Here is a 26,009-nt window from a genome sequence, read left to right on the forward strand (position 1 = left end):
TTCGTCCATATGGAACCTAACCTCTATCTCCAACACTGTGTCAGTGAAGGATATCAGTATATGCCATGGTACCCCCTGAGTTTGACAAGATAAAGGACACAGCTGTGAAGGCTGAGCTCAGTGAGGCTTGATAGTATGATACATCATTATGCACCATGGGTGATCTATGTGAGTGACCTGTGGTAGTTGACCCCTCCTATAATGATTCTTGACTGTGAAATGAAATGAAAGTAATCTAGTTGATTTACTGACACGTGCGTGTATTTCACATATAATTTGGGATGTAAAGCTCATGCATATGCTCTTTCACATTTTCTACATCTGTCATTATCCAGTGGTTCTTACTAGTGAGACCATAAAACCACTTAATGTCAGCTCAGTTCAAGCAAGATAGTTGTCACTGTGCCTCAGTTCCCCCAGTGCTCTTCTATCACGTGTAATACTACCATATCTGCAGCTAGAGGGCTCCCTCCAACAAGAGACCAAGCACCACAGCTCTCTGCTGGTGACAACCCAGCTCTGTTGGAGCAGTTTGGTTTGTATTGTACAGTGGGCCCCTTTTGATTCCCCAGTTCTTCCACTCTCTGTGCACCGTGCTACACTTTAAAGCTGTACATCATGAGAAGCCAAAGCACTGAGCTGAAAGGTGCTGAAGTGCTCCGTAGCATTGAGAGGAAAGCTCTGAGGGTCACCACAAGAGACACCTCTCACATTAAATGTAGTACTTTCATCTATAATGTTTAGGTCAGCTTTAAATATTTGATATTATTTGTGTAAGTAAATAAAATCTGATATGTAAACAGTAAAAACGTGTGAAGAAAATATAGAGGGTCTTTTCACTTGCAGTAATTTATTAAATGCATGATTTCTGTTATTGAGATTATACTGTAGAGAGAGCGGCTGGTGTGATTCACTCCTCCGAGGACACACATTTGATCTTCTTCATATGACTGAAGAAGGCCTGCACTCCTCATTTCTCGTCTCTGGCCTCCTCCTCATCTGTAGATTAAAGAAAAAAAAACAAAACATAAGTATTATAGTATAAAGTATGAGTCTCAAATAAAATGATGTTTTGGAAAAGGTACCTGACCAATCCACTCTTCAGCCACCATACAGCACACCTCTGGAGTCTGTGTGTAGTCGTCAGTAAACAGATGATCTTGCGCCCATCTGTATGCAGCACTCCATGTCCTGGATGGCACAGGTGACGCCCTCTCTGGCGATGATAGAGCTTTCATCAAAGTCCATGAGGTGGAAGGTTTTGGAGCGGTCAATAAATCTTTTGTAAATGGCTTTGACCATGTCCCGGGCCACTGAGGTGCAGATACACAGGAGATGAGCTTGAGTGGCGGATGTATTCAGACAGAAACAAGTAGCTGCTGCTTCGGCCAGCAGTTTGCCAATCTCAGTGCTGGCGGCTTTAGTCTTGTTTCTCAGAGCAGAGGTTAAACTTAAGTCCCGGCTCGCGACTGAACTTTGGGTCTGTGAAGGCTCGACCTCGACAAGTGTTTCTGGTTCATCCAGGAGAAACTTTAGAGCTATATCCACCACCTGTGTTCTTAAAGGTGCGGTAACCCACTGCAGCTTCTTGACTAATGCTATTTTAGAGCGCTTGTTGGTGTGAGAGCTCATAAAGGCGCTGAGCACCTTGTCGGACAGGGAGCAGAGGAAGGTGTACACATCCTGCTCTGCTTTAGGGCGGATCACTGAGAGAAACATGTGAAGGCCCTCCACTGTGACCTTCGCATGGCAGGAAGAGAAACAGAGAAGAAGAGTGAGGGCATGCAGAATTCTAAAAAAAGGCTGCTCAGAAAATATTCTTATCTTTACCTTTCTTCTGAACTGCAGTGAAAGGCGTTCCTCTTTTTCAAGTTCCTCTTGGAGCTCTTGCTCCATCTGATTTAGACAGAGATGCCTTGCTGAGGTCCAGGCCTGTGCACATCACTCACTCTTAGTGTCAGCTGATATAGGTAACACTTTATTTTACAGATCTGTACATTACTCATAATTTCTGAGGATTTCTTCTCTAAAGAATGATGTGGAGTAGAGGAATAATGGCAGCTTTGTAATAAGCTTTACATCTTTCTTCAACTTTTTGGCTTTGCCAGGTTGTAAAAAAAAAAAAAAAAAAAAAAAAAAAAACCCTGGTTGTGATTTTATTCCAGTGGAAAGTTTGACTTCTGACCTTCAGGAAAAGTGTTGGAGAGCATCATGGACCAAAATTAATTTACCCTCAGATACGACCCACAGGAGCGTATCAGTGCCAGGCGTACCTGATCTTCACTGTTACGTTTACAGTAACAAACACGCAGTTGAAGTTGTGGAACATTCACGGTTTGGTTAGTTTAAGAAACTAAATCTGCTCAGTTAGACTTCGGAAAAGATGATGGTTTGGGTTAAAATAAGCACACTTTGTCTGACCACAGTCATCATTTGTGCTGGGTGTGGTCAGAGGTGAAAACAGACATTCTCAGCCAGTGAGGGCAGTGAAACACTGCTTTTCAGCCTGGTGCTAAGTTACTCTTTAAACGGAGCGTAACGGAGCAGGGAGAGGGAGGAGCACAGTGGTTGTGCACTAAAAGACTCTCTAGGTTATGCTACAGTTTGAATTCATTAGAGGCAAGTGTACCAATTAAAACATGTCCCCACTTATCCCTCTGAGTAGTGCCAAATTACAGAGTCCTTTCCGTTAAATTCACTCTTGCATAATTGAGTACACTCTGGACATCTGCTGCTACATCCTTGCTTTTCCTGATATGACCAGTAGCTTACTTAGATAAATGTTAAAGTGTAACAGGCATTAACGAGTTAGATTGCTGACTTTGTAACTATACTCCACTTATGATCTTACTACACTACACATTAGCATTTACCATTATCCTATACACAGCTCTGCAAAAGTTACATAGGCTTATTTTAAATGTGCATTTACATACAGTTTCTTATTTACCAGTTCTGCCATGAAGAGTTTTCTTGCTTCTGCTCGCTTTGCTATTTCTTGGAACCTTTGAATTTAAGAAAAGAAAACAGGTTTTGTCATCCATGCTGCCTGACTGTGCATTTACGGTTAGCTTTGATCTAATGTGCCACTGTGAACTCACTCCTCCAGGAAGCTTCTCCCCCCCAGCAGCCAGGCCTTCATGTCTTCTGTAGATAAATACATGGGAACCTGATACTGCTGCTCCATGAGCATGAACTGCCTCATGAGCATCTTCTGCAAGACAGAACGAATCAGCTGACCCAGAGGCGCCGTACTGTACACACATGCACCTTTGCGTTTAGCGTTACAGTGATAAGACTGACCTCTGCTTGGTAGCGTTGTTTCTCTCTCTCTGAGAAAGAGGACGGTTTCATGTGCTCGACTTGCTTAAGAATAAAGTCAGTGTCCATGTTGAACAGAGGTCAGTCTGCTTAAGGAAAAACAGAAAACACTCACTTAGATATTCAATAAATAGAACATATGTGCACCATGAATTAATGACACACATTTTAATTCACGGCAGTATGCTGCTGTATTAAAGAGAAGCCCTTATGGAAGACAAGAACAGCCCAGACTTGGGGTGGATGTTGCTGTTAGCGACGATTTGATGAAAATGCATCGTTTGAACAAACCATTCAGAACTCCCAGGCCTGACAGTATTAGTGCAGTAGTACTTTTTGGATAATGGTATAAACAGCCTGTTTTTATCAGAGCTGGGTGTGGAGTACTACAAACCAAGTACATAGTAGTTCAAGTAGTTAATAGGAAAAAGTCACCAGCCATAAACATGACCCCACTTTAAGGAATTAAAAAAAAAAAATTTCTGATGAAGAAAAGGTGGAAAAAGAAAGAGTGAAGATAAAGACTTTACTTACCTGGTACAAAGAGAAAGTTGTCACAGTCTGAGTGAAGGAAGATGTGCTTTCAGGTGGTTAGGAGGTGGATTGTTCAGACAGAGAAGACAGAGAGTCTGAACCAGCCGCTGAGGTTGTCAGTGTGTGCGTGTGTGTGTGTGTGTGTGTGTGTGTGTGTGTGAGATTGAATGCACCATCATCTGCATCTTTTGGGTGCTCCCTGACAACTAAATGTCGCCATGGGGCTCAAACTCAAAACAAAACAAAATGATTATTATTCATGATAGGTCACCTCAATTTTTTATTCCTTTAATAGAAACAAGAGTTGCAACAAGAGTAACAAGATTTTAAATACCCAGATATTCAAGTTTGCTCTATGTGTGGACTGTGTTGAAACTACGGTAAAAAAAAAAAAAAAAAAAAAAAAAAAAAAAAAAAATATATATATATATATATATATATATATATATATATATATATATATATATATATATATATATATATATGTCTTTCTGTCTTAAATAATAATTTGTATCATTCATTTTCACTTTTAAACATAGCTGTATGATAAGAACACTATGTGTCTGGTATGGTGCGTCTGGCTCCTTAGACGGTGGAAAGAATGCAGCAGAGATAAACCACCATTTAGAGATTGGTTAGAAATATTAACGACCTCATTCAAGCTAATCTTCATCTGTTAAAAGGAATTTAAAAAGAAGGGTGGCGTAAATTAAATTACAATTTTGTTTTTATTCAGCTCAAAGTTCATTTTTGGCCCTAAAAACAGCAGTTTGACCAACAATAAAAACAAAACTCAGCTTACACACACCCTCTCATACATGTGATAATCTGATAGCTCCACCTTGTGTTGTTTGTGGTGTGAACTGAAGCTCCATCAGCATCTAGCGGCTGCTTTTTTATTACAGCAGATGGATTTGATCAATTACAAATAAAAAGGAAAAGAAAACACAGCGTGAGTATTCACAGACCTCACTGCAGCCACAGTGATGTCTCACTGTGGCTTCAGTTGGTTAGTGTGATTGCTGGACTAACAATAAACAGTGATGTGTTGTAATATCCAGCAGCAGCGCAAAAAAAAAAAGGAACTGTCAAGCTTTTGTGTGTTTTCTATATTTGGTGTATATATTCAGTGTTGACTCAGAGGAAAGCTCCTTCAGTTTAAAGGTCTAAAGTTAAGAAAGAAAACATCTTTATTTGTTAAAGGACGATTTCAATATATACATTGATTGACTAATTTGTATTAGTGTCCTCTCCTGCTTTATTTTACTACAGCTGCTTCAACTTCCAACAGGAACCTAATCATCATAATCATCACCATCACTGTAGTGAACTTCCCATATGCAGTAAAACTATTACAGAGCCCCTCATAGAACAGTTCAATCAGATATATTAACAGCAGAATATAAATGATGATAAACAGTGTGGGAAATTATCGCAGTAAGTTGGAAAAAGCGAATCTGGACAAATGTATGGACGTTAAATCATCGTAGTATTAAGGGGATGTATGAAAAAGTTAAAGAGACGGAGGGTCAAGTTTCCCACATGACAAGACAAGACTTCCGGCTAAATATTTCAAATTAAAACTTAGTGCCTGTGCATGGAACCAAATGCCAAAGTACAGGAAAAAAAATTATTTCTTCCTAAAATCAACAGTGATCACTCTTAAATAGGTTTTTGAATGGTAGCTGTCACTATCATAATGTATTAAGGCAAGCTTATTTATACATAGAACAGTTCATACTCTAGTTGATGCATATTGCTTTCAAAGTGTTTTATATACTCTTCACTATGAACAAACTACATAATTAATTGTAGACGCACAGTTGGTGATGGCTGTAAAAGTAGAAAGAAAATAATAAACAGCCAAGAACAAAAAAACTACTACTACTGCTAATGATAATGATGATAGTAAATACAAACAACAACAATAACACCACTCAAAGTTCGCTTAACATTTTTTTCTAGGGATTTCAAGGACTGTGCTCATTTGTCATGGAGGCTGCCTGACAGAAGTTTGTGTCTTTACTCATGAATGAAACTTTGTGCTTTTATTTTGAAGGCAGATGTATCCGACTTCCGATCCCCCCACCCTGCGGGGCTCTGTCCGGCTTCACGCTGCTCTGAAGTGTCCTCAGACTGTGCGTGCAGGCTGGAGGATCAGAGCCGTGAGGGGCGTCCTGACAGCAGCAGGAGGAGGAGAACCTGTTCACCAACTTCACACAAGTTTCACCCCGCTCCTCCACGAGCCGGGAGCCGAGATCCACATTCCGACACAAGACTCTCACTGGCTTTAAAAAAAAAAAAAGTGTTTCATTTCTCACCCGAGGAGCTGAGGATCATCATCAGTTAACGCCGGCGATGTCTGGATCCTACTGCAAAAGTTTGTACCCGTTCAGCGGGGAGCAGCACCAGCAGGGACTGAGCTTCGAGGCCGGGGAGATTATTAAGGTGGTCCAGGCTCTGCCCGGAGGCTGGTGGGAGGGAGAGAAGGATGGAGCCAGAGGATGGTTCCCCTCCAGTTATGTCCAGGTGCTGGAGGTAAGGCTCTATAGAGATGATCTTATTTCTTACTGGTTACTTATTTGGACTTTATATATGACTTAATTGGACTTTAATTGGATGTAGATTTTGACTTTGACTTTATTTATGGGTCCTGAATTTCTTGTGAAATACTCATTTTATCAGAAGTGTATTTTGTTTTACCCACATACACTCAAAGTGACGCGAGTAGAGGACTCAGACCAGACACACACACACACACACACACAAACTTGAAGATAAAGACAGCATTGAGTGATGCACTAATAAATAGTTTTCCCGTGCTGTGCTTATCAGATTAACTCTAACCATCCCAGCAGCCAGCTCCCTGCCTGTGTGCCTGCCTGCCTGCCCGCCTGCCTGAGCGGCTGCACACTTCCTCATTCCACACACATTCCTCTGAAATGCTCAGGTCTCCTCTCAGTGCGCGTGAATGCACAGGGCATGCTGCTCTCGCTCTCTTCATGGTCAACTCTTCCCGTCCCCACCCAGCACCCAGCCCTCCCCCCTTTTTTTCACTCAAGTGACTTCAGACTCACTGCTCTTGCTGCAACTCAGAAAACATCTCCAACTTTTTCTTTCTTTTTTTTTTTTTAAATCTCTTTCTTTTACTCCAGCATGTTTGGCTCTGGGGTTACAGTATTGGAGAAGACTGAGTTTGCAGCTGAGTCTGTGTCACCACCCAGTATTCTGACAGTTTGTCATAACCAGCTTGTATCTAAGAGGGACGGGCACAGAGCCAGCATTTTCAGCTATGGCACCAGCGCTGCCATTTTTATCACTTCTCCACTCTGAATGTGAGAAGATATATATATATATACAGCAACATGATTTGTGACCCAGTGACACCAGAGTAAATGCGTCATGGTTCTGGGCTTGGGCTGATTTAGATACGGCCACCAGTACTGGGAACGTGAAGACATAAACCTGTAACACCGGATGGGTTGAAAGTACAACATCTGTTATCTTCTCTCAGACCAGTTTAGGAATGGAGGTGATGGGTGAGGCGTCTGGGTGGCTCTTTAAGCTCAGGATCTTCATTCTCATCAAGGCTTCACCCTGCTGAAGTGTTGATGAGCAAGATGCCTTGACCTCTGAGCTGTCTGAAGCGTGGAACAGAAAAGCAAGCTTCCCTACAGGGATCAGTAAAGTATCACTCACTGATTGATTAGCCTCGTTCTAGTCCTCAGAATCAGAGGCCACATCTCTGAGTCGTTCAGCGATTCAGAAAGTGAAGTGAACTGAACTGGTGACAGGCCTGCATTAGAAGAGCGCAGGGGGCTGGGTTTGTGGGGGTGTGCTGCTTCAGGTACCAGCGAGACAAGAAATATGATGCAGGAAGTCCAGTTTGACAACCATCTCTGCGGATCAGATGCAAAAACACAGCACAATGGTTTGTAATGTAACGCAACAGCTATTTTGTCTTTTGTCATGATGATTGCCAGGTAAACAGTAGAAATACAGCTTTTACATTACAAAGAAATCTACTTGGAATGTGAACTTGCAAGTATTTGAATGGCCAACGCAGAGCCCTGCTGTTGTGTTTCCACAGAAACAAACATCTGTCTGAGGTCATTTAGAAACAGTGCAGGTGTTCATTAATAGAAGGCAGTCACAAGTTTATATTTGTTTTGATATTTGGTTCTCAATTCTCTAAAAAAAGCAAAGGGATCCGCATCATGGATGTTTGTTTGTATTGTCCAGTTAAATGAATGAGGAGACTACGGTCAGCAGTCAATCTGAACTTAGTCAGACAAAACAAGCTATTTGAAATAAAACTAGACCGATAAATCGACCAACATCAGCTTAGTGTAGATGTAATAGTATCAGCATGTATGTTGGCTGGTATATAACAAGAAACTCCAGGACAAAGGTGGCAAACATCTGTCTGAGGTCATTTCGAAACAGTGCAGGCATTAAAATGTTTATTAGCAGAAAGCAATCACAGGTTTATTTTTGTTTTGATATAGGGTTCTCAGTTCTCTAAAAAAAAAAAAAAAGCAAAGGGATCCGCATCATGGATGTTTGTTTGCATTGTGTGTTTATGAAAACAAAAAAAAAACAAATATTGGCTGATGTATTATTATTGATATTGGTCTCAAAAATCCAGCATTGGTTGGGGTATAATCTCCATGACATGTAAACTCCATCCCACACTGAATTCACAGCTGGGTTCATGGACTTATTTAAAAAAAAAAAAAAAATCCCTGATGCAAAGCTAGATAACAGCTTAGCCCTTAAGACAGACCAAGACACACAACAGCAACATGCTTATCTGATCCTGGACCAGTTTTATCACGTTGAGTTTCTGTGGTCTGCAACTCGCCTTGAATGCTTGTGGTGCTGTGGGTTCAGATGCTGATTTTCCCCACCCATCTGTGGCACTGTCTAAAAATAAGCAGTAATGATGAAGGAAATGACACACGTGTGATGTGCAGAAAATCCTGTGGTCATTAATTTATTTGCGTTGATGGGTACAAGCTGAGTCATCAGCTTTACCTGTTCCACAGTAGCAGCTTCTCACAGTCTTAATAAGCAAGTGAAAGCTAGTAAGAGGACCCTGAGTTAATATTATTTTGTCTAACTGCTTTATTGGACTTAAAGTGAGGAAAGTTGAGTGTAAATACACAAAATATTATGCCAGATATTACTGCTGTTTACAGCTCTGTCTGCAATTTCTTCTTTGTACATCATACACGCCGATACAGATGTCAATATTGATATCAGTAACCCATTCTCGGTTGATATGGTCCCTGTTTTTAGCCTCAGCATAAGTATCAGAATTACTGTAGTTAAGGTGGAGTGGAAAGATTCACCTCCTACATCACACACTGTAGACCGAACTATACATAATGAAACTGGAGGTTCCCCCAGCCATCCTTGAATGTGTCAACCGTAGGCTGATGAGACGTGTTGTGGGGGCTGGAGGATGGCACAGTGAAATGACTGATGGTGAAACAAAAAGACACGTCTCTACTTCCTCATTCTGGTAATTTATTCAAAGCTCAGAGGGGCAAACTCATCATCACCCTCCCTAGGCTGTTGTGCAGTAACTCAGTTGCCTCACTCCGTATAATCGTAAATGATCATAAATTCAGGCTGACGTGTGTTAATCACCTGGACATGGATTTGTATAGCTGGCAGAGCTGACAATGGGGCTTTCGTCTGGCTCTGTTGTCATCTTCAGCGTTGTGGCTTTGTTCTACAAACAGCTCCATTCTTCCCAGTATAATGAATCGTTCAGAACCTGTTGCTGCCTGGTGCGTCACACTCCAGCTAGGCTGTTTCTCACGGGCCGACACTTGATGCTGCTTTAAAGTTAGGCTGCAACTTTTAAAGGAACAAATAACCAATTCATGTACTTAAACATTAAAAGCTGGATTCATAAACAATAAAAAGCACCAGGGCTTTGTTCATTTACCATTGTCCAATAATTACCACTTGCCATGCAAGTTTCATAAACTCGTTTTAAAGGAAATTTCCAGTTTATTACAACTTGGGTCTTTTTGTAGTTGTGAACATCATTTCATCAGTAACAGTGTCCTGGCCAAAGTAATTGCACAGATCTGGGAACATGGCGTCATCGCTATGTCATAGTCAGACCAAGTAAGAGCCAAGCCATCAGGTAGGCTGTAAATAAGCCAACAGTCTTTAATACACCCAAAATGTTTGTAATATACCCTCACTGCACTGAAGATCTTTGTGTGATGGGTGTTAACAACATACACTTCCTGTAACACTTTCACTCTTCACCTTTGTTTTTTTTCTCTTCTACACCAGCTTGACTGCTCATGGTGAACTTCTTTTTAGCAGTGTCGCCACATTTCCATATTTGTAGCAATTAATATCATGAGAAAAAACATTTAGTAATAGAGATGTAACAGCCAAAACTGGGAACTCTCTGGTGTAAGGCGCCCAGGGAGCTGGGGTGGGTCGGTGCCTTGCTCAGGGGCACCACAGCCATGGTTGCAGAGGCGGGGGGGGAGGGGCATGTCAGTTCAAAGTCCAAACTGTGTTCATAGGTTAAATTTTGAACTTTGGAGAGGCTAGCAGGAGGTAGCCCGAGGGAAGTCGTCATCTTCCTTTGTGTCTCTGTCAAGGTGATGTTTTGAGAAAAAACACTGTGATCCTTTGTCTCAGTGGATATCAGCTATAAATGAGATCTTAAGAGTGTACAGTGTAAACTGTACTGTTTGAAAGGTTATGTCATTCGCTCCAGCAGAACATTTTCGGTGTTTCATAGCTACCCAATGGATCCAAATCATCATGAGTCATACTGACAGTGAGTCATATCAGTGCTTCCTGTTCACCTAATGAGAAGGAAACAAAAAAGAAAAACACTAAGAATAAAAGTGAGTAAAAGTGGCATCTAAAGCCATCAGTGATGACGTTTACCATGAGTTTCTGTCTGATGACTCCGTGATGCCACCCGGAGCAGCTGTGAATGGGAGATATTGTCCAAAACAGACTGGAATGCTTAAATGTTTTGGAGCTTTTTATCAGCAAATGAATTGGACTGATTCAGTCATTCATGAAAATAATTTGTCAGCCACCCCGCGGTGTTTGGAGCTCTCATCACTGTTTCCAGACAGATGTTTAAATGGTCTGAAGTTCTTCGTGACCAAGTTTGGCTCTGTGTTATTGCTGCTGTGTTACTCCATCATTCCATGGAGTAATATCTTATTACTGTGTTCCATCTTTTCCCTGTATGCGATTCAGGAGCACTAAATTTTTTACCTGCATCAAAAAAGATATGTTTTCACCTTATTAGCATGTTTTCTGACAGAAGGATATCTCCACATTTTTCTACTGCTTCCACCATTCTACAGTTTCTACAGTTTTTTTTTAGTAACCAGTATGAAACAAATACAAACTTGGTACCAAACCTTGAAGGGTGGTCAGTAAATAACTGAAGGTTTTTGTGATAGGGCTGATGTTTGGGTGCAGCAGCAAAGTAGGAGACTGGCAGAGTATAGCACTCCCTGTCTGCCATGTGGTTGCTGCTCTTCACTGGCAAAGTGACAACCAGATGTGGCACGTTTCTCAAAGCCTCTTGGCATTATACAGTAATTAGATTCTGAGTTCTGCACTGTATGACTGAATCCAAATAAATGCTTGTCTGGAAGATGGAATTTAGGTTGTTCAACAGACAAAGCAAATAATTTTAATATATCAAGTTGTGCTTTGAGTAACTGTGATAGGTATTATTCTTTATTTTTTGGCACTTAATGCACCAAACTATTAAATGATTCACTGAAAAATAGTTGGCTGATTAACCAGTTATGAAAATAATGGCCTCTATATAAACAGGAACTGTAGAGAGTCTGTGTTTTGTTGACGCTGCATGGGCTTCGGGTGGGATTGAAAGTGAGACCTTCCCGTTACTGTAAAGGTTTGTCAAAGCACCAGGCCATGCAGGTGGTCCTTAGTAAAACCAGTTTAATGGACTGGTGGCACCCACACTGCTGCTGCTCTGGGGTTGCATATGACATTCCCATAACAAATCGAAACTCCCCTACAAGTGTTGAAATATCAACATGGGTAGTTAAACATGTAATAGAGACCCTGCAGCTGAGCCTGCCTGGGGACATCTGGAGGGAGATGCCGCCCCTAACCGCTTCATATGGCTGAAATATGTCAGTGCACTTTGCCACGTACAGTACAATCAAGTGTGACTTTTTTCTTTCACTTGAGGAGGCCAGTGATTAGAAGTCAATTTGAAGATGTAGTAATGTTGAATTTCCCAAATTTCAATATTGGGCTCACATTATTATTATAGCATCATGTATTGTTTCTCCTCAGTGTGAATTACTGTGTGTCATTATGTCTCTGTGTAGCCAGGGGAACTACTGTAAGCAATTTGCAATGAGCTGTAAATTATGGAGAACCACTTTGTCTCCCTAATGCTTCTCCTGGTAGAGTGTCAGCAGTGTTTATTATGAAACTGTAGAGCTGAGAGTGAGTAAGGGGGGGGCGGTTTCTAGTAGAGGTTTGGATGGTGATTTAGCCTGGCATAATCCCTGTAGTGGAATGTGGGGGTCATACCACTGCTGTAGAGCCTCCAGCACACAGCCAGGTGCTTCCCCCTGCACGCTGGAAAACCAATACCGCCCCTCCTGTGCTGACGTCATGCCAAAACACAGTCGCTTCTTGCCATGGAACGTATTCAGTGTGGTGCTGTGAAAATGTCAGCTGAATGACTGCGAAGCACTTCGCTGTGACACTGTGAAGGCTCTTTATTAACCACAATCTTTTGTTTGTTTTGACACCGAAGAATAGATTTGAGGTTTTCACACATCTACTATAGCTCTGCCGGCAGATGTGTGAATCTGCTAGAGGAACTGGTAGATGTGAGTCAAGGAGGGCTGTTGAAGAATTTGCTGTTTGTTGCCTCACTACATAGCAACGGGTAAAGGAGAAGTGGAGATGCTTTAAAAAGACTAGTCTGCTGTGGCAACAGGTCAATTTAGGGATCTTTTAAGTAAAAATGATTAATATAATAAGGCAAATTTGTTGCCAAATTTAGGTTATGGTGGCAGACTATTTTAAGCCCCAGTCTCCTTGTCTATACCACTGAAACTATTTTGAGTTATAACTTGAAAAACATTAGCTCAGTTAAATAGTAATTACAGTTATTTTCAACTTGGGCCTCATTTTCCTAGTTTTTTTCCCAAGATGCCGATGGAATTCAGCCAACATTTTGTGAATTACTCCTCTGTAGTGTGGTGTAAATCTCTCTAGAGGTTAGTGGGAAAACTCAAAAATGACCAATCAGTGTGTAAATCTAATGAAGAAACAAAATTCCAGTTTCTTACCCATGTGTATTGAGCTCTTTTGGGTTGAGCTGAGCTGAGGACTTTCAACAACAGCACTCTGTAAATTAGAGTATTTACTAGCACACTGCATCTCAGCTAATTATCATGCCTGCTAATTTGGGAGAATGCCCACATGGAACCCAGATTTGGGTGGTGTTGGTGAGAGTGAGCATATCAAGTGTGTGTCTCCCCTCATGTTTGGTTGAAGGGCATGTCCAATAATCTTGTGGTCCCATCAGTGTAAGAGCATAAGAGGCACTGCTCCTTTTTCACTGCTGAGTCGGTTAAAGCAGGAGGTTCAATCGGACAGTAACCTAAAAGCACTTGAATTTTGGCTGTTGAGCTAAAGGTGTTTATCTAAAGTCGGTCTGAATACGAATCTCGTTCTTTTGGTCACGACACTAAACTCATGACCCCAGGTGAGGGTTGGAGACGTGTATCACCTGGCTTTTTGCTCCAAGCTTAGCTCCTTTGACACCGCAACAGTATGGCACAGTGCCCACATCGTTGCCCATGCTCCACCAACCTGTTGATCCACCTGTTGGTCTCTTCTTACCCTCATTCGTGAAGCTCAGCCTGAGATCTTGTTGGTTTGGGCAGCAAGTCATTCCAAACCTGAAGTGGACTACCCACAGTTTTTCTGGTATAGTACCAGGCCTCAGACTTGGAGGTGCTTTAGGTGCACAACTGTTGACTCATGTGTGAGTATTGTATGTATAAATCAATAATGAACATTTAGCATTAAAGCATGTGACTCATAACTTACAACAAGCTTTGAGAAGAATGGGCGTGCACATGGGATGTTTGGAGGGGAAATCCAGATCAGGTGGTAAAAACCCAGATCAATCATAACCACAGAAGTCTACCAGTCGATATTTCCCAACTGTATATACACAGTCTTAACCACTGGCATGCACATACAAGAATGAGGCTGCATCTGTTTAAACTAGGCTGACATGTTACAGGGGAGGACAGTGTGCATTGAGCTTAACGCTGGGCTGACTCACGTGGGTAAAAGACCAGGACGTCTGGTGTTGCAAAATTCTGCTTCACTGGCTGAGAGAAGCAGTCGGTCGTTTAACTGCTCAGAGAGAGAAATGTATTAGATAGTGTGGAGAGCTCAGTGGATTGACATGCTGCCATATCTGATCCTGAGAACATAAGCAGGCCCGAGCAGATACGATCTGCACACTGGAGAGCACGGCGTGCATATGCAGTGTGCTGTGAGTGTGTGTATGTGTGTGTGTGTCGCAGTGGTCCTGTCTTAGTCATGTCATTTGTACGGCTGAAGTAGAAGCTTAGAGGAGAAACATTGAGACGAACGAGGCTTGAGAAATTCACATAGAGTGGAGGGGGGCGGGAAGTAACAAAACAGGCTTTGTTTGCTGCATGGACCACTCCAGCCTGCACATGCTCACACAAACATACATGCACCCAGTGCTTAGGCACCGAGCAGACAATAATGACAGTTTGTGTGAGCATATGTGCATGTACGTTATCTATGTGTGACTGAGTACATGCTTAAACACGCATGTGCAACCCTCCTTCTCCTTCTCCTCCTCCTCCTCTGTGAATGTCTGAAGTGTCTCTCCATCTGGGAATGTGGCTTCGCTTCAGGCTCCCACATCTGCCCAAACCAAAACAATGTCTCCCAAATAAAGATACGGTCCACAGCCCCCGTCGCTCTCTTTCCCTCTCCCTGTCTCCCTCTGTTTCATTCTTTCTCTGCTCCTCCTCCTCCTCCATTCACTCCAGCTCCGTCTTGCCATATCTTAACACAGTCTTCTCTCTAGGTCTACTAGTTAGCAGCCAAGTGTACATGTGAGAAGTTTCTGCGCAGCTGTGTTTCACACATGAAGCCAGACCACTCTGTGAGTGATCCCAGAGGGTTGGGAAATCTCAGTCCAGCCTCAGAACTCTTGGGCAAGAGGTCAGTGTTACAATCTCCGCTGGGGCCCATCAATAACAGCGGTGATGAGATATTGTTATGTCGGTCGTAAGAGTTTCTGTGGGAGTCTGTTTGTAAAGCGTGTTCTTGTTTGGGTCACGGGAGGAAATCTGACACCAATACAGAGAATTTGACCTGAAGCTGCAGATTTTTGTGGTGATATTGTACATTTTTATATTAGAGGAAAAAAAAATCCAACCACACAGTTTCCACACTTCCTCCTGTCAAGGTGGAAAATCCCCTGGAAAAGCTTTTGAAACAACACAAGTCAGTAAGGTACTCCTCACAAACCGATGGCAATAAAGTTTTTTTTTTAAGTTGAATTAGTTAAACCCTTATCACCTGAATTCAACCACATCAGGACCCACAGCTGTCTTACACACACATCATCACAAAAATCACGTGTCTCTGTTCATCCCGTAAGGATGAGGATCTTACCTTAAGATCATCAACTTCAGGCCTCATCGCTAGATATATCAGTGCACTGGCTGACAGTACTATGACATGACTACAGTACATGTACAATACAGTACATGTTGTACCACTCACATGCCAGAAGCAGAGACTTGGCCACAGTTCAACCCAGAAAGGATTAAAACATTAATAGTTATAAATATCTCTACATGTTTAAATGTATTAGAGCTTTTTTGATTTAACACCATGTAGAGTGGATAAAGGTAAAGCTGTTTACTGACTTGTGTCCTACAGTAATTCCAGCATGTCTCTATGATGAGGCAGCAGAAGCACGGCAAATGAACAGAATGTTGATTCTGCAAATGAAAAGCCCCGTAAGATGAGTTTCAGTACCTTTTTATCAACACCACCCTGCATATGTTTTAGCATATCTTGAAGTGGATGTTATCTGACTCTATTGCTCAGATAATGAGTGTGTGTGTGTTTGGAACTAGATCCAAAATAGAGCTGACTGTGGGAACATCATGTCTGGAGTCTGGAAATTTCTCTATTTCATCATTTTCATACATTTCATATGAAATGAATCATTTTGAAATACCTCATCATGTCTGACTAACCCGTGGAGCTCCATGCTTACTGGACAACATGACGCCGCTCTTATTGCTGGAGAGTCAGCAGGTCTCAGATATTTATTATTATCAGCATTATCAACTGATAATTAATTCCAAGCCAGTGTTGCATTTGTGCATGACCATTTGCTCCTGGGTGGTGATTGAGTGATGATTTGGCAGCGGCGTATCTTTTTTGCTCAGACACTAGCATCAGCAGTTGTGTGTGAACTTCTCAGTAACCCAGGGTGTGCAGATACGACAGTGTTGCCCCAGAAAGGGAAGGTGGAGGTATTTATGAGTGAATAATAGGAAACAGACACTTCCCCTGTCTGTCACACCTCTGTTCTCATGCTCCGTTGACATGACGAGGTAGGAGAGAGAGCGAACAGGGATGAAACATCGCAGTATACACATACACCGTGTACCTCGCTACTATTTCAGTAGAGACACCAGACTAGAGATGGCCCATGCTCTCGCCTCGTCTGCATCTCATCATGAAAAAGGGCTTTGTGTTTGTGGCTGTGTGCTTGCTTGTGGCTGTTTACAGCTCTGCTCCAGTATGTATACAGCTGGAATTTGTTTGGTTTCTCCTCGAGACGTGCATGCCCGTGTACAGTATGAAATGTCATGAAATTGGGGCGAAATACACATGCATGGCACTCTCATTTCTTTCAGGAAGGAATAATTGGAAAGGAGTGAAGACTTGCGGTTATCCTCGGAGCCTCATTTGTATTTATTTATTTATCTTGGGTAATGACTAACACAGAATATCATGAAGCCGTTACTTGGGGAGCTCACAGGTTGCGAATGGTCGAATTACCATAACCTGACTTCTCTGTTCAGTGTGACAGCAGCGACATCATTCCTCTTTCACTTCACCGCCATTTATAGTAATGTGCAGAAGAACTCTGTCTTCTTTTACTTCACGGACATTTTTTGTAGAAGTTTATCAAACCAGGCGAGAGAAGGTCCACGTAACCACCAGACAAGGATGCTGATGTTGGATGATTCTGCTGAACCACATTGTTTTTGGTTAACGACAAGGGAAAGGCTGCGTTTATGGCAAATCAACTATGGTTAGAGTTAAGCAGCGAAGGCTGCATTCAGGCCGACATCAGCCCTGTGTGAAAAACATAGCATCTTCATTCATTTGAATCTGAATGCACATTCCTGGTGTTTATCTCACGATGGTTGCGACAGAAGGTAAAATAGTTGCTGCAGTGATAACTATCCAGAGTTGGATGTCAACCATAGTACAGTGTTTTGCAGACTGATAAGCCTTGACATGAATCACCAGCTAGCACAACTGGACTTCCTGGATTGTGTTATACTGTCTCATGATACCTAAATGACATGCCCTCAGCAATGCACCCGCTCCGTTGTTTTAACGTGGGAAAGTTTTCTGTCTGAACTCTGGCTAAAACAGTGGAGTTTGGGAAAGACTGCGGTTTACATTAATATTTTTCTAACATTTTTATAAACCAGTTCCCTCGTGTTCATGTTCAGGATACTCTCTGCCTTTGGACCTTTCTAGCTAGAAGCTGAACAGCTGCTCTGACAGACCTTGACCCCTACAGACTCTCCTCTTCCCAAATCCAGATGTTTCCACAGGGGTCACCAGAGGTCAGCTTCAGCTTACACATATGGCAACGAGACGCAGCAAAAACTCTTTTTCACACATACCTACCGTATACAACACACACACACACACACACACACCCTGTCACAAGTCAGGAGATACTGAGTCACTCAGGCTTGTGTGAGGACAGCTGAATGTTAGTCCTGCCCGATAATCCTGTCTGTTGAAACTCTGGACCACTGAGGCTGCAGATACCTCGTCCTCCACACAGCCAGTGAGTGGGTGACCAGTATTTCACAAACCATGTGATCCCAGACGGCGACAGTTGCATCTGATGACTCACCTTTTCAGGACAATTAACGTTTATGTTGTAACGTCGCTAACCAGCTGAAAGCTGACAGATGGATTTGTTACTCAGTTTTGAAAATCTGTGAGAAAGACTCAGAGTTTAGCTGTTGCTCAATGGTAGAAACTGCTCACAGTCTTTACAGCTAAAAATAAACGTCTCTCTGACGTTCGTGGAAGAATGAATTTCATAAGGTTATTCTGTATGTTACACAAAGCCAAGTTTGTGATTAATTTTAGGATCCCATGGATTTTTTAAATACCATAATAGTTACTCACTGCTCTCATTTAACACTTTACAGATCCATTTTAGGATCCTGTTCGTTATTTTTTAATCTATTCTCGCTTTCCTGACATTTAAGTGAAGTCACTTTTTCAAAGTGAGCATCCTGCTTTGCTCTTGTGTCACCTGTTGTGAAGTAAATTAGTTAAGGTATACCACATTCTCACTAAACTTTAGATAATGCCCTGAGTTTGAACTTCCTTAAAAGTCCATTAAGTAGAAACAAGCAGAATCATTCCTGTAGGTCTCAGCTGAAGCTGTTAAAGTCCAGGTGAAGGGCTAATAACCAAGTTTACCACCCTGTTATTCTCCAACTGAACTAAAAGAGAAAAAAAAAAAGGCTGGCTATTTATTTAAAGGCATTTTCCAAGGGAATTTAACAAATTATTCTCTGTTTTCCAGGCAGGGAGCCAGTGTCACTGAAATAGAAAGACCATGAGGTATTTTGTTTTCCATAATAAGAGATGCTGCCTGTGTTTGGGGGTGTGTGGGAAATGTCTGTAATCTGAGGAAGAAAATACTGGGATCTGTTTATAATACCAGGAAGACTAGTGTAGTATTTGGTTACTTCTTTTTTAGTGTCACAGACATTTGACTTATTACCAGTTTCTCTTCAGCTGCAAACTGTTTAAGACAAAGTCAACTTCAATGAAAGGAAAACTCATGAGTTTGGCTTCCACCGTTTATCAAGCTTTGGGTTAAAGAAGAAAGATTTTGTTCACAGTGTTGTCTGAGAGCAACAAGTTGATGCTCTTTCATGTCAGACTGTTGGAAAATTGTGGAAGTGAAGTGGCCAAGTGATTAAAGGACTAGTGTGACATTTTGGGAAATGCTTATTTACTTTCTCGCCGTGAGTTAGATGAGAAGAAGACAAAAAGTTTGTTGAAAGGTGTTCTGGGAAACATAGGCCTAAAGTTCATGAGAAAGGTTTGGGGAAAAAAAATGACACATTTATTTAGCATCTGATACTGACATGTTAATTAAAGCACAATTCACCAGCTCACAATTTATTGGTACTCATAATATTGCTCTTTGCATTTTTCAGATGACAGCTGTAATGACTAATGCATGTTTAACTAAAAGTTCATCTTTCAAACTGGAGCACAGACATGTTGAGAGCGTCTGCAGAGCTCACAGACAGCAGCAGTGATTGTTGTGGTCTCTCCTCAGTCATCGCAGCCTGGGATGAGTCCTTGTGTTCTCTGCCAGGGGCTTTTCTGGCATGCTGTGAATGTGGAGCCAAAGGCAGTCTGGGGTTTAGAAGGTTAACCATCTGGAATGGTGCATTATTTAATGTTGCATATGCCGAGACAAGCTGGCTCAGAGATTCGTCACACTTCCCACCGCCAAGGTGCTCCCATTCTCTCACTCATGTCTGATTTTTTTCATTGGTGGATGACAGGACTGTCAGATCTGTCACAAACTTCTGTTGGGGAGGAGAATTTTAACATGGGCTCTCATGGCTCAGTCTAAGTTTTGCTTAATTTCGAGAGATTCAGAGGAAATTTCTGATTTGGTTGCGCTGGAAATGAACCAAGTCAACGACCAAAAGTGTCTTCATGTCCAAGATTTTTGCATATTATCCGTGTCCTTCTGACCACAGCGGCCCACTCCCATCTGTTTTCGCATGCCTTGGAGCGCCATATCTCCTTAGCTCGGAGAAAAACAATACTGTGGTATCGTTTCACTGATAATGAACATGTGACCAAACAACAGTATGTCTGGAGGAAGCTGATGGGAAAGTAACCAGGAAATGCAGTGAAATGCCTGAAGTGTCTTTGGTCACTGTAATACACAGAAGCCCTGATCCTGGATCTGGATCTGGATCTGATAGAACCAAAACATTTCAGTCGCTCAGGTGTTCATTTGTTACGTGAGAATATTGATAAGACAAACTAACTTAGCTTTGGCTCATATGAAATGTTTTGGAGGTATATATGATATTTACATCAGTGTGATGGAATACCTCTAACTGCTGGGTAGTGTTTTGTTGAATTGGTCACATTATTTTATCCATCAACAGTTTCTCAATGTATTTTCTAGCAAAATGTACCATGTCATCATACCATGAATACCAAAGATGTTATCCATGTCACTTACGCCTAAACTCATAGGTTGGTAGGCAGTCTTCCTAGCAACTTCTTAGCTGAAAAAGCTAAAGTAGTATTTTAAACTGAACACACACATACAGCATAGGTAGAGTGTTATATATTTTATATCTTTTTTTTTTTTTGACCCTCGGGCCCCTCAGCAGGCCTGCTCTGTCCTGTTTTCACCCTCTCGTACCATAGAACAGTGAAAACAAATGTACAATAACCCATGTTGTTGGACTAAGGAACAGCATGTGTGGAACAACTGAAAGGCCCCTTGCCTCTGCACACATCCACGTCCTGTAGCACTTAGCTCTGCTGTAACTGTATCTGTGGTTTGGCAGTGATATTGACTTTTTTTTTTCTTTCTCCTTCCATTTCTTTTTCGGCACATAAACATGTGATCCTGTGTCACTGGCGTTATTTGAGATAGCTCATATTTTCTTTCATGGCTCGTTGTTTATCCATTGTTAAATCCATCTCCAGTCTTCAATGCTGTAGGAAATTACTAGAGTACTTATGTGAATCCGCTTTTCAAAGGCACACGAAGGACAAATATAACGGTGACCAACAAGACCATCAAAGAGAAAACATCACTGCAATGCTGTCGGAGACCGTGTAATTACATGCAGTCAGAAGTCACTCGTGGCTGACATGGATTCATACTCTCCAGTCCTGTGGGACCAGAGAGCTCTGGGTTTCTTCCCTTTGCTCCGTCCAGGGAAACAGTTAAATATAATGACTTCATTCTCTGAGGTGATGGAACTTTTATCTCCAGGGACGGTTTGTTCTTAAATCAATACTAACTACTGTTTGATTACCACTATAAAAGGTTGATGAGATAGTAAATACCTATGAAGAAATGCTTGTTTAGAGCTGGTGTGTGGCAACATCCAGTGATCATGAAAGGAATTCATGTTTTCCCACACCCACCTAGATCCAAACGGATCTCCACAGTGGCCTTGCAAGATTTTTGAGATGTAGAAGAGAGAAATCAGGGCTGTCAGTTTCACTGTGATCACTGGTTTCCTCATTCCCCATTTCCTGCTGCTGATAATTTGCATGCAAACAGCTAAACTGACCCACAGCCTAGTGTTGGAATTGAACCATCAAATGGCCTGCCCAAGGTTTAACCCTTATCTGATGTTCAAGTGCGTCACCAGTCAAATGTTTACTAGTCTCTTCTTGTATGGCTGTGTAGAGCTGTGGTATTATTAAACTAGTTAGCTGGATGTGCTAATGTTTGTGTCTTATGTTAGAAAAAACAAACAAGGCTAGAGAAAACTCCACCATCCTCCATACTCTTAAAATGCCAAGTATGTCTCTTAGTGGATCCATGCACACCACTTCAGAATGAAGAGAAATCCAGAGCTTGGCAAGACTTCCACCCCTTGCTATGATTATGGAGCTATGAATGGATAATGATTGTTCAGAGATGGGGTGTAGCAAATGGTCAGTTATGTCCATAAATGCTCCAAAGCCTCCTCCTTCTCCTCCTGTATACTACTGAATTCATATCTAGTCTGCTGAGACTAGGTTGAGATCCTTGCGGTAACTAAAACTAACCTCTACTAGATGCTTGAATGACTTTGCTTAGACCCCAGTAAACAAACCGTAGATGATATGGATTTTGATCTGGCTCTCTCAAGTCTCCACACTGCATCTCCAAAGTGCGTTACAATGGTCTCAGCCTGTTATTTTCTTGCTAATCAGAAGCAGATGTGTGCAGATTGCCTACATGCTCTCTCCCATGTTCTTCGGCTCTTATGCTGTGTGCACATACGACGACTGGAGATCTTGGTCTTGGCCCAGCTGCAGAGCCGCACCAGTTTGTTGTGCTCAGCATGCTCTGCTATGATGTCATTGGTTGCTAGTTGTGAAATACTTGTGGAAACGAGGACCTCACTGAACCCGAGCTGAGTGCTGCACAATTCTCCTGATTGTCAGTGGTTTGGTTTTTATCTTCTTGTTTCTGTTTATCTCCTGCAATTAAGTTTAATTATGACAAATCCTTGAGAAATAAATCTTTGTCTTGGAACTAACATTGTGCTTAACTTCACCTCTAGAGTTGCTGATCAGTCCTTTCATGGTTCGTGACACTTACTGATGCTTTTATTGCTTCCTGTTTCGACAGAGGACGGCATCTCTGAGTCAGCTACCTGTGGAGGACCTCAGAGACCCCCTGCCTCCTCACTGGAAATGCTACATGTCTCCACAGGGACGGCGATATTATGTCAACACCACAAGCAATGGTGAGCTGAACATTTTATATAACTGCTGTGACTATTGATATCAATCTCAGTGTCTACGCTTTAAATATGCAGCTGGAACCAGAACGTGGTTAACCTAGTTTAGCATGAAGAACAGAAAGTTAGGTAAATGTCCCCTTTAGAGATTATCAGGCTAGCTGCCCCCCCCGCTGCTTCCAGCGTATATATAAAGGGACAAATTTACATTGTCTCAGCCGGGTGTAGCAGAACAGTCTTTAGTTCAGATCGACTTTGTTACTCAGACTATTAATCATGTCACTTCTGTGCATTCAGATATTATCCAGTGCAGCTTTCATTAATCACTGGGTATTCTTATATGTTGCTAGATACAAATGGCACATCTGTAATCTGGCCAGACTGCTCTGTGATTACTTTTTGTCAGAGACATAAAAGCCAAGAGGCAAAAGATTTAAATGTTTAAAATGTTTCAGAGATGAATTGATACCTTAGATTTTTCTTTTTCTCTGTATTTTATACATAACATACACACATCACATATCATTTTGCAGTTTTAATTTGCCTCTTTGCACAGAAAAGAAGCCACCCTGCTATGCTGCCCAACCACATTTTTCATTAAAAGTGTTTTTATTGTGGACCTTGTATTTATCTCAAAAATAGTACCCGAGTAATTTCATATGTCTGTAATGGAGTTTAACGTGCGCTCAGTGTCTGTGCAGCAGTGATGGTACCAGAGAGAGACAGAGGGCGCAGAAGCACTGATACTGCTGATAGTGCCTTGTTCTGTCAACACAATCACCACTCAGTGTCTCCCCGAGCACACATATTCACACTCATTGGCACGGAGACAGTTTAATACCCTCCTCTGTTCTGCAGGCAGCTATAGCGACAGATGAAGAGCAGATAGCAACATAGCCAGGTTTTACTATCCCGGGGTGAACTCACTGTAAAACCTGACTGATGGTGCTAATATCTTGTCTTGGCACGGTGGTAGCTCTCATGTGCCTTTGACTTGAGAATGTAATAAAGGTGAGAAAGTGCAGGTTTGTCAGACACAGTGCTCACCAGCCACACAGACAACGGGCGACAATGAGAACGCGTTTGTAATTTCTACTTCGAAATTCATCTGCGAGTCATTGCAAAATATTTGAACCTGGAAGTGTAGTGTATGCTTGTAGGACTGACTGGTGAGCTTCTGTAGATAGTGAGCTCACGGCCGACACGCCAGCCTGCAGATAGCAACATAGGTTAACAGAAGTCTGTACTGTCAAGATGGCTTGTCTTTGGTCAGTTGAGCAAATTCCTGCACCCTCATGAATGAATCCAGTAATTGTAGCACTTCTAATGGAATGAACTGATTTTGCTATTTTAAATGCCGAGTTGACTGGGCCTTTCATAAGTGTGTGTCTATTTGGACTTGGCAAACGCATTAAACTGCATATTTAGTGGTGTTACTTGTCATGTAAGGGGGAACCAAAAGAACAAGAATATACTAACACAGCTGCCAACAACAGGAGCTGCTTGAGTTTACTTGATCGCGAGCAGTAAATTAAAATTTTGAACACTAAAATAAAACATTGTCATATTGCGTCATCACTGATCGGTGTAGATTCGCACAACAGTAATATTTCCATCTGTAAAATGCTGTGCTCTGCATAGTGGGTTGGTTATCAGAAGGTAGTGGAAACTGCTTTTTAAAACAGCTTGTTTGGTTCAGTTAGGCTGGTTTGACAGTTGTCAAATGAACTTTGGCTACTGTTGAAAAATGAAGGTCTCACTCTGCTGAGTAACTGTGGCGTGTTTCATTTGTGATTTGAAAGCAAACAGATCAACCACAACCACAACCACAGTAGATATGTGATTTTAGATCAGTACCAATGCTAAAGTACTATTATATTATCTATTTGTGCCCATATTTATGCACGATCATATGGTAACCATGGTAACACATAGGCATGTCAGCACGGGGGCGGGGATTTTCCCTGATAAATTAGAAAGTGTAAAATAGTTTTATCAGTAACGGTGATAGCAATGACACAATAACTATCCTCCCAAAACAGTACAGTGCAAAATGCCTGTCTCTTTGTGTTTGTTACTATTTATATATATATGATACATGAGGTCTGGTTTAGCCTCAACTAATAATGCCATGGTTAATTATTTCTTTGTGAGCTCTTTGTGACACCAGAGAAAATACACATACAAACACATACAGTCAGTCAGAGTAAAGCGCTGCCTGACCTGCTGTCAGCCATCACAATGTTATTCCACAGACTGAGTCCACGTAGCCCAGATGATGAAGGATGACATCACCAAAGCCGTCCAATGAACAAGTTACCTGTCAGTCCATGTGACTTCAGACATACAGCTCTTAGTTTGTTTGTGTTGCTAAATGTTCCATTAAGGAACAAATCTGTTTGCTCCTGGTGTGTGCTTCTTACATGAGGCCCCATGACTCGGTGTACTGGAGTGTGCCTTAGCCGTCACTAAAGAGAGTAACCAGCTTCACATTAGAGCTGTTCACATCATGTACGTCTCTGATCATGGTTGCAGTGGTCAAGTTGTGGCCATGAGAGTGGATCTAAATTTATCCTGGGGGGCTCCACCCAAGCACGAGACCGGGGGAGTCGCTCATCCTTTTCCTTCTCTCCTTCTCTATTTACATTAAATTAGATGCTGAATATGCAAATGTTAAAAAGATGGAAACAAACCACGATATCCACAGTCTTTTCACCATCATGGATGTGCCATTATAATATCATTTAAGAGTTAAGATAACCTCAAAACTTTCTATTCCTCCTACATGGTCCACATATTATTCCTAATTTGACGGATCTGTTTTTTGTTGTAATGCTGCTGCGCAGCCAGGAACACGAGGGAAGAGGAGACAAATGCAGAAACCCCAGGATGGACAGATGAGCGAATTAAAAGTTATTTTTGTTAAAACTCAAAATCACTGGCATGAAGTCCAGGGCCAGGAAAACCAAAAACTTTGACAACACAAGGAAAACTCTAAAGTCCTTACTTGGGGAAAACAACACAACTGGGGTGTATCCAAAAGGGGAACAGAAGACAAGGCCAGGAGGAAAACTCAGGCAGGGAAACAGGTAACACAAAGGACAGGGCAGATGACAAACAAAGACTCCAGGACACAGACAGCAGGTACAAACATGGAACAGGGGAGCAATGAGACTTAAAAACACTAGGGCTAACTGGCAACAGGTGAATCCAACAGGGCAGGGCAGACAATCACAAAGGAGGGAAACAGGACAAAGACAGGAAGTAGACTGAGGTACACTAGGG

At 41.9% G+C, this 26,009-nt stretch overlaps 1 protein-coding gene across 1 annotated transcript in view; it reads left to right on the plus strand.

The window, feature by feature from the left end:
* The first annotated feature begins 6,075 nt into the window (after window positions 1-6,075).
* The window catches only part of LOC121201041 (growth arrest-specific protein 7-like), a 48,816-nt gene continuing 28,882 nt past the window's right edge, over window positions 6,076-26,009 (plus strand). The window contains exons 1-2 of the mRNA XM_041066666.1: window positions 6,076-6,393; window positions 22,613-22,730. Of these exons, the coding sequence (XP_040922600.1) occupies window positions 6,214-6,393; window positions 22,613-22,730 (298 nt within the window). The 5' untranslated portion in view covers window positions 6,076-6,213. The remainder of the gene's footprint in view (window positions 6,394-22,612; window positions 22,731-26,009) is intronic.

This window comes from Toxotes jaculatrix, chromosome 21 (genome assembly GCF_017976425.1).
Source record: "Toxotes jaculatrix isolate fToxJac2 chromosome 21, fToxJac2.pri, whole genome shotgun sequence".
NCBI lineage: Eukaryota > Metazoa > Chordata > Actinopteri > Toxotidae > Toxotes > Toxotes jaculatrix.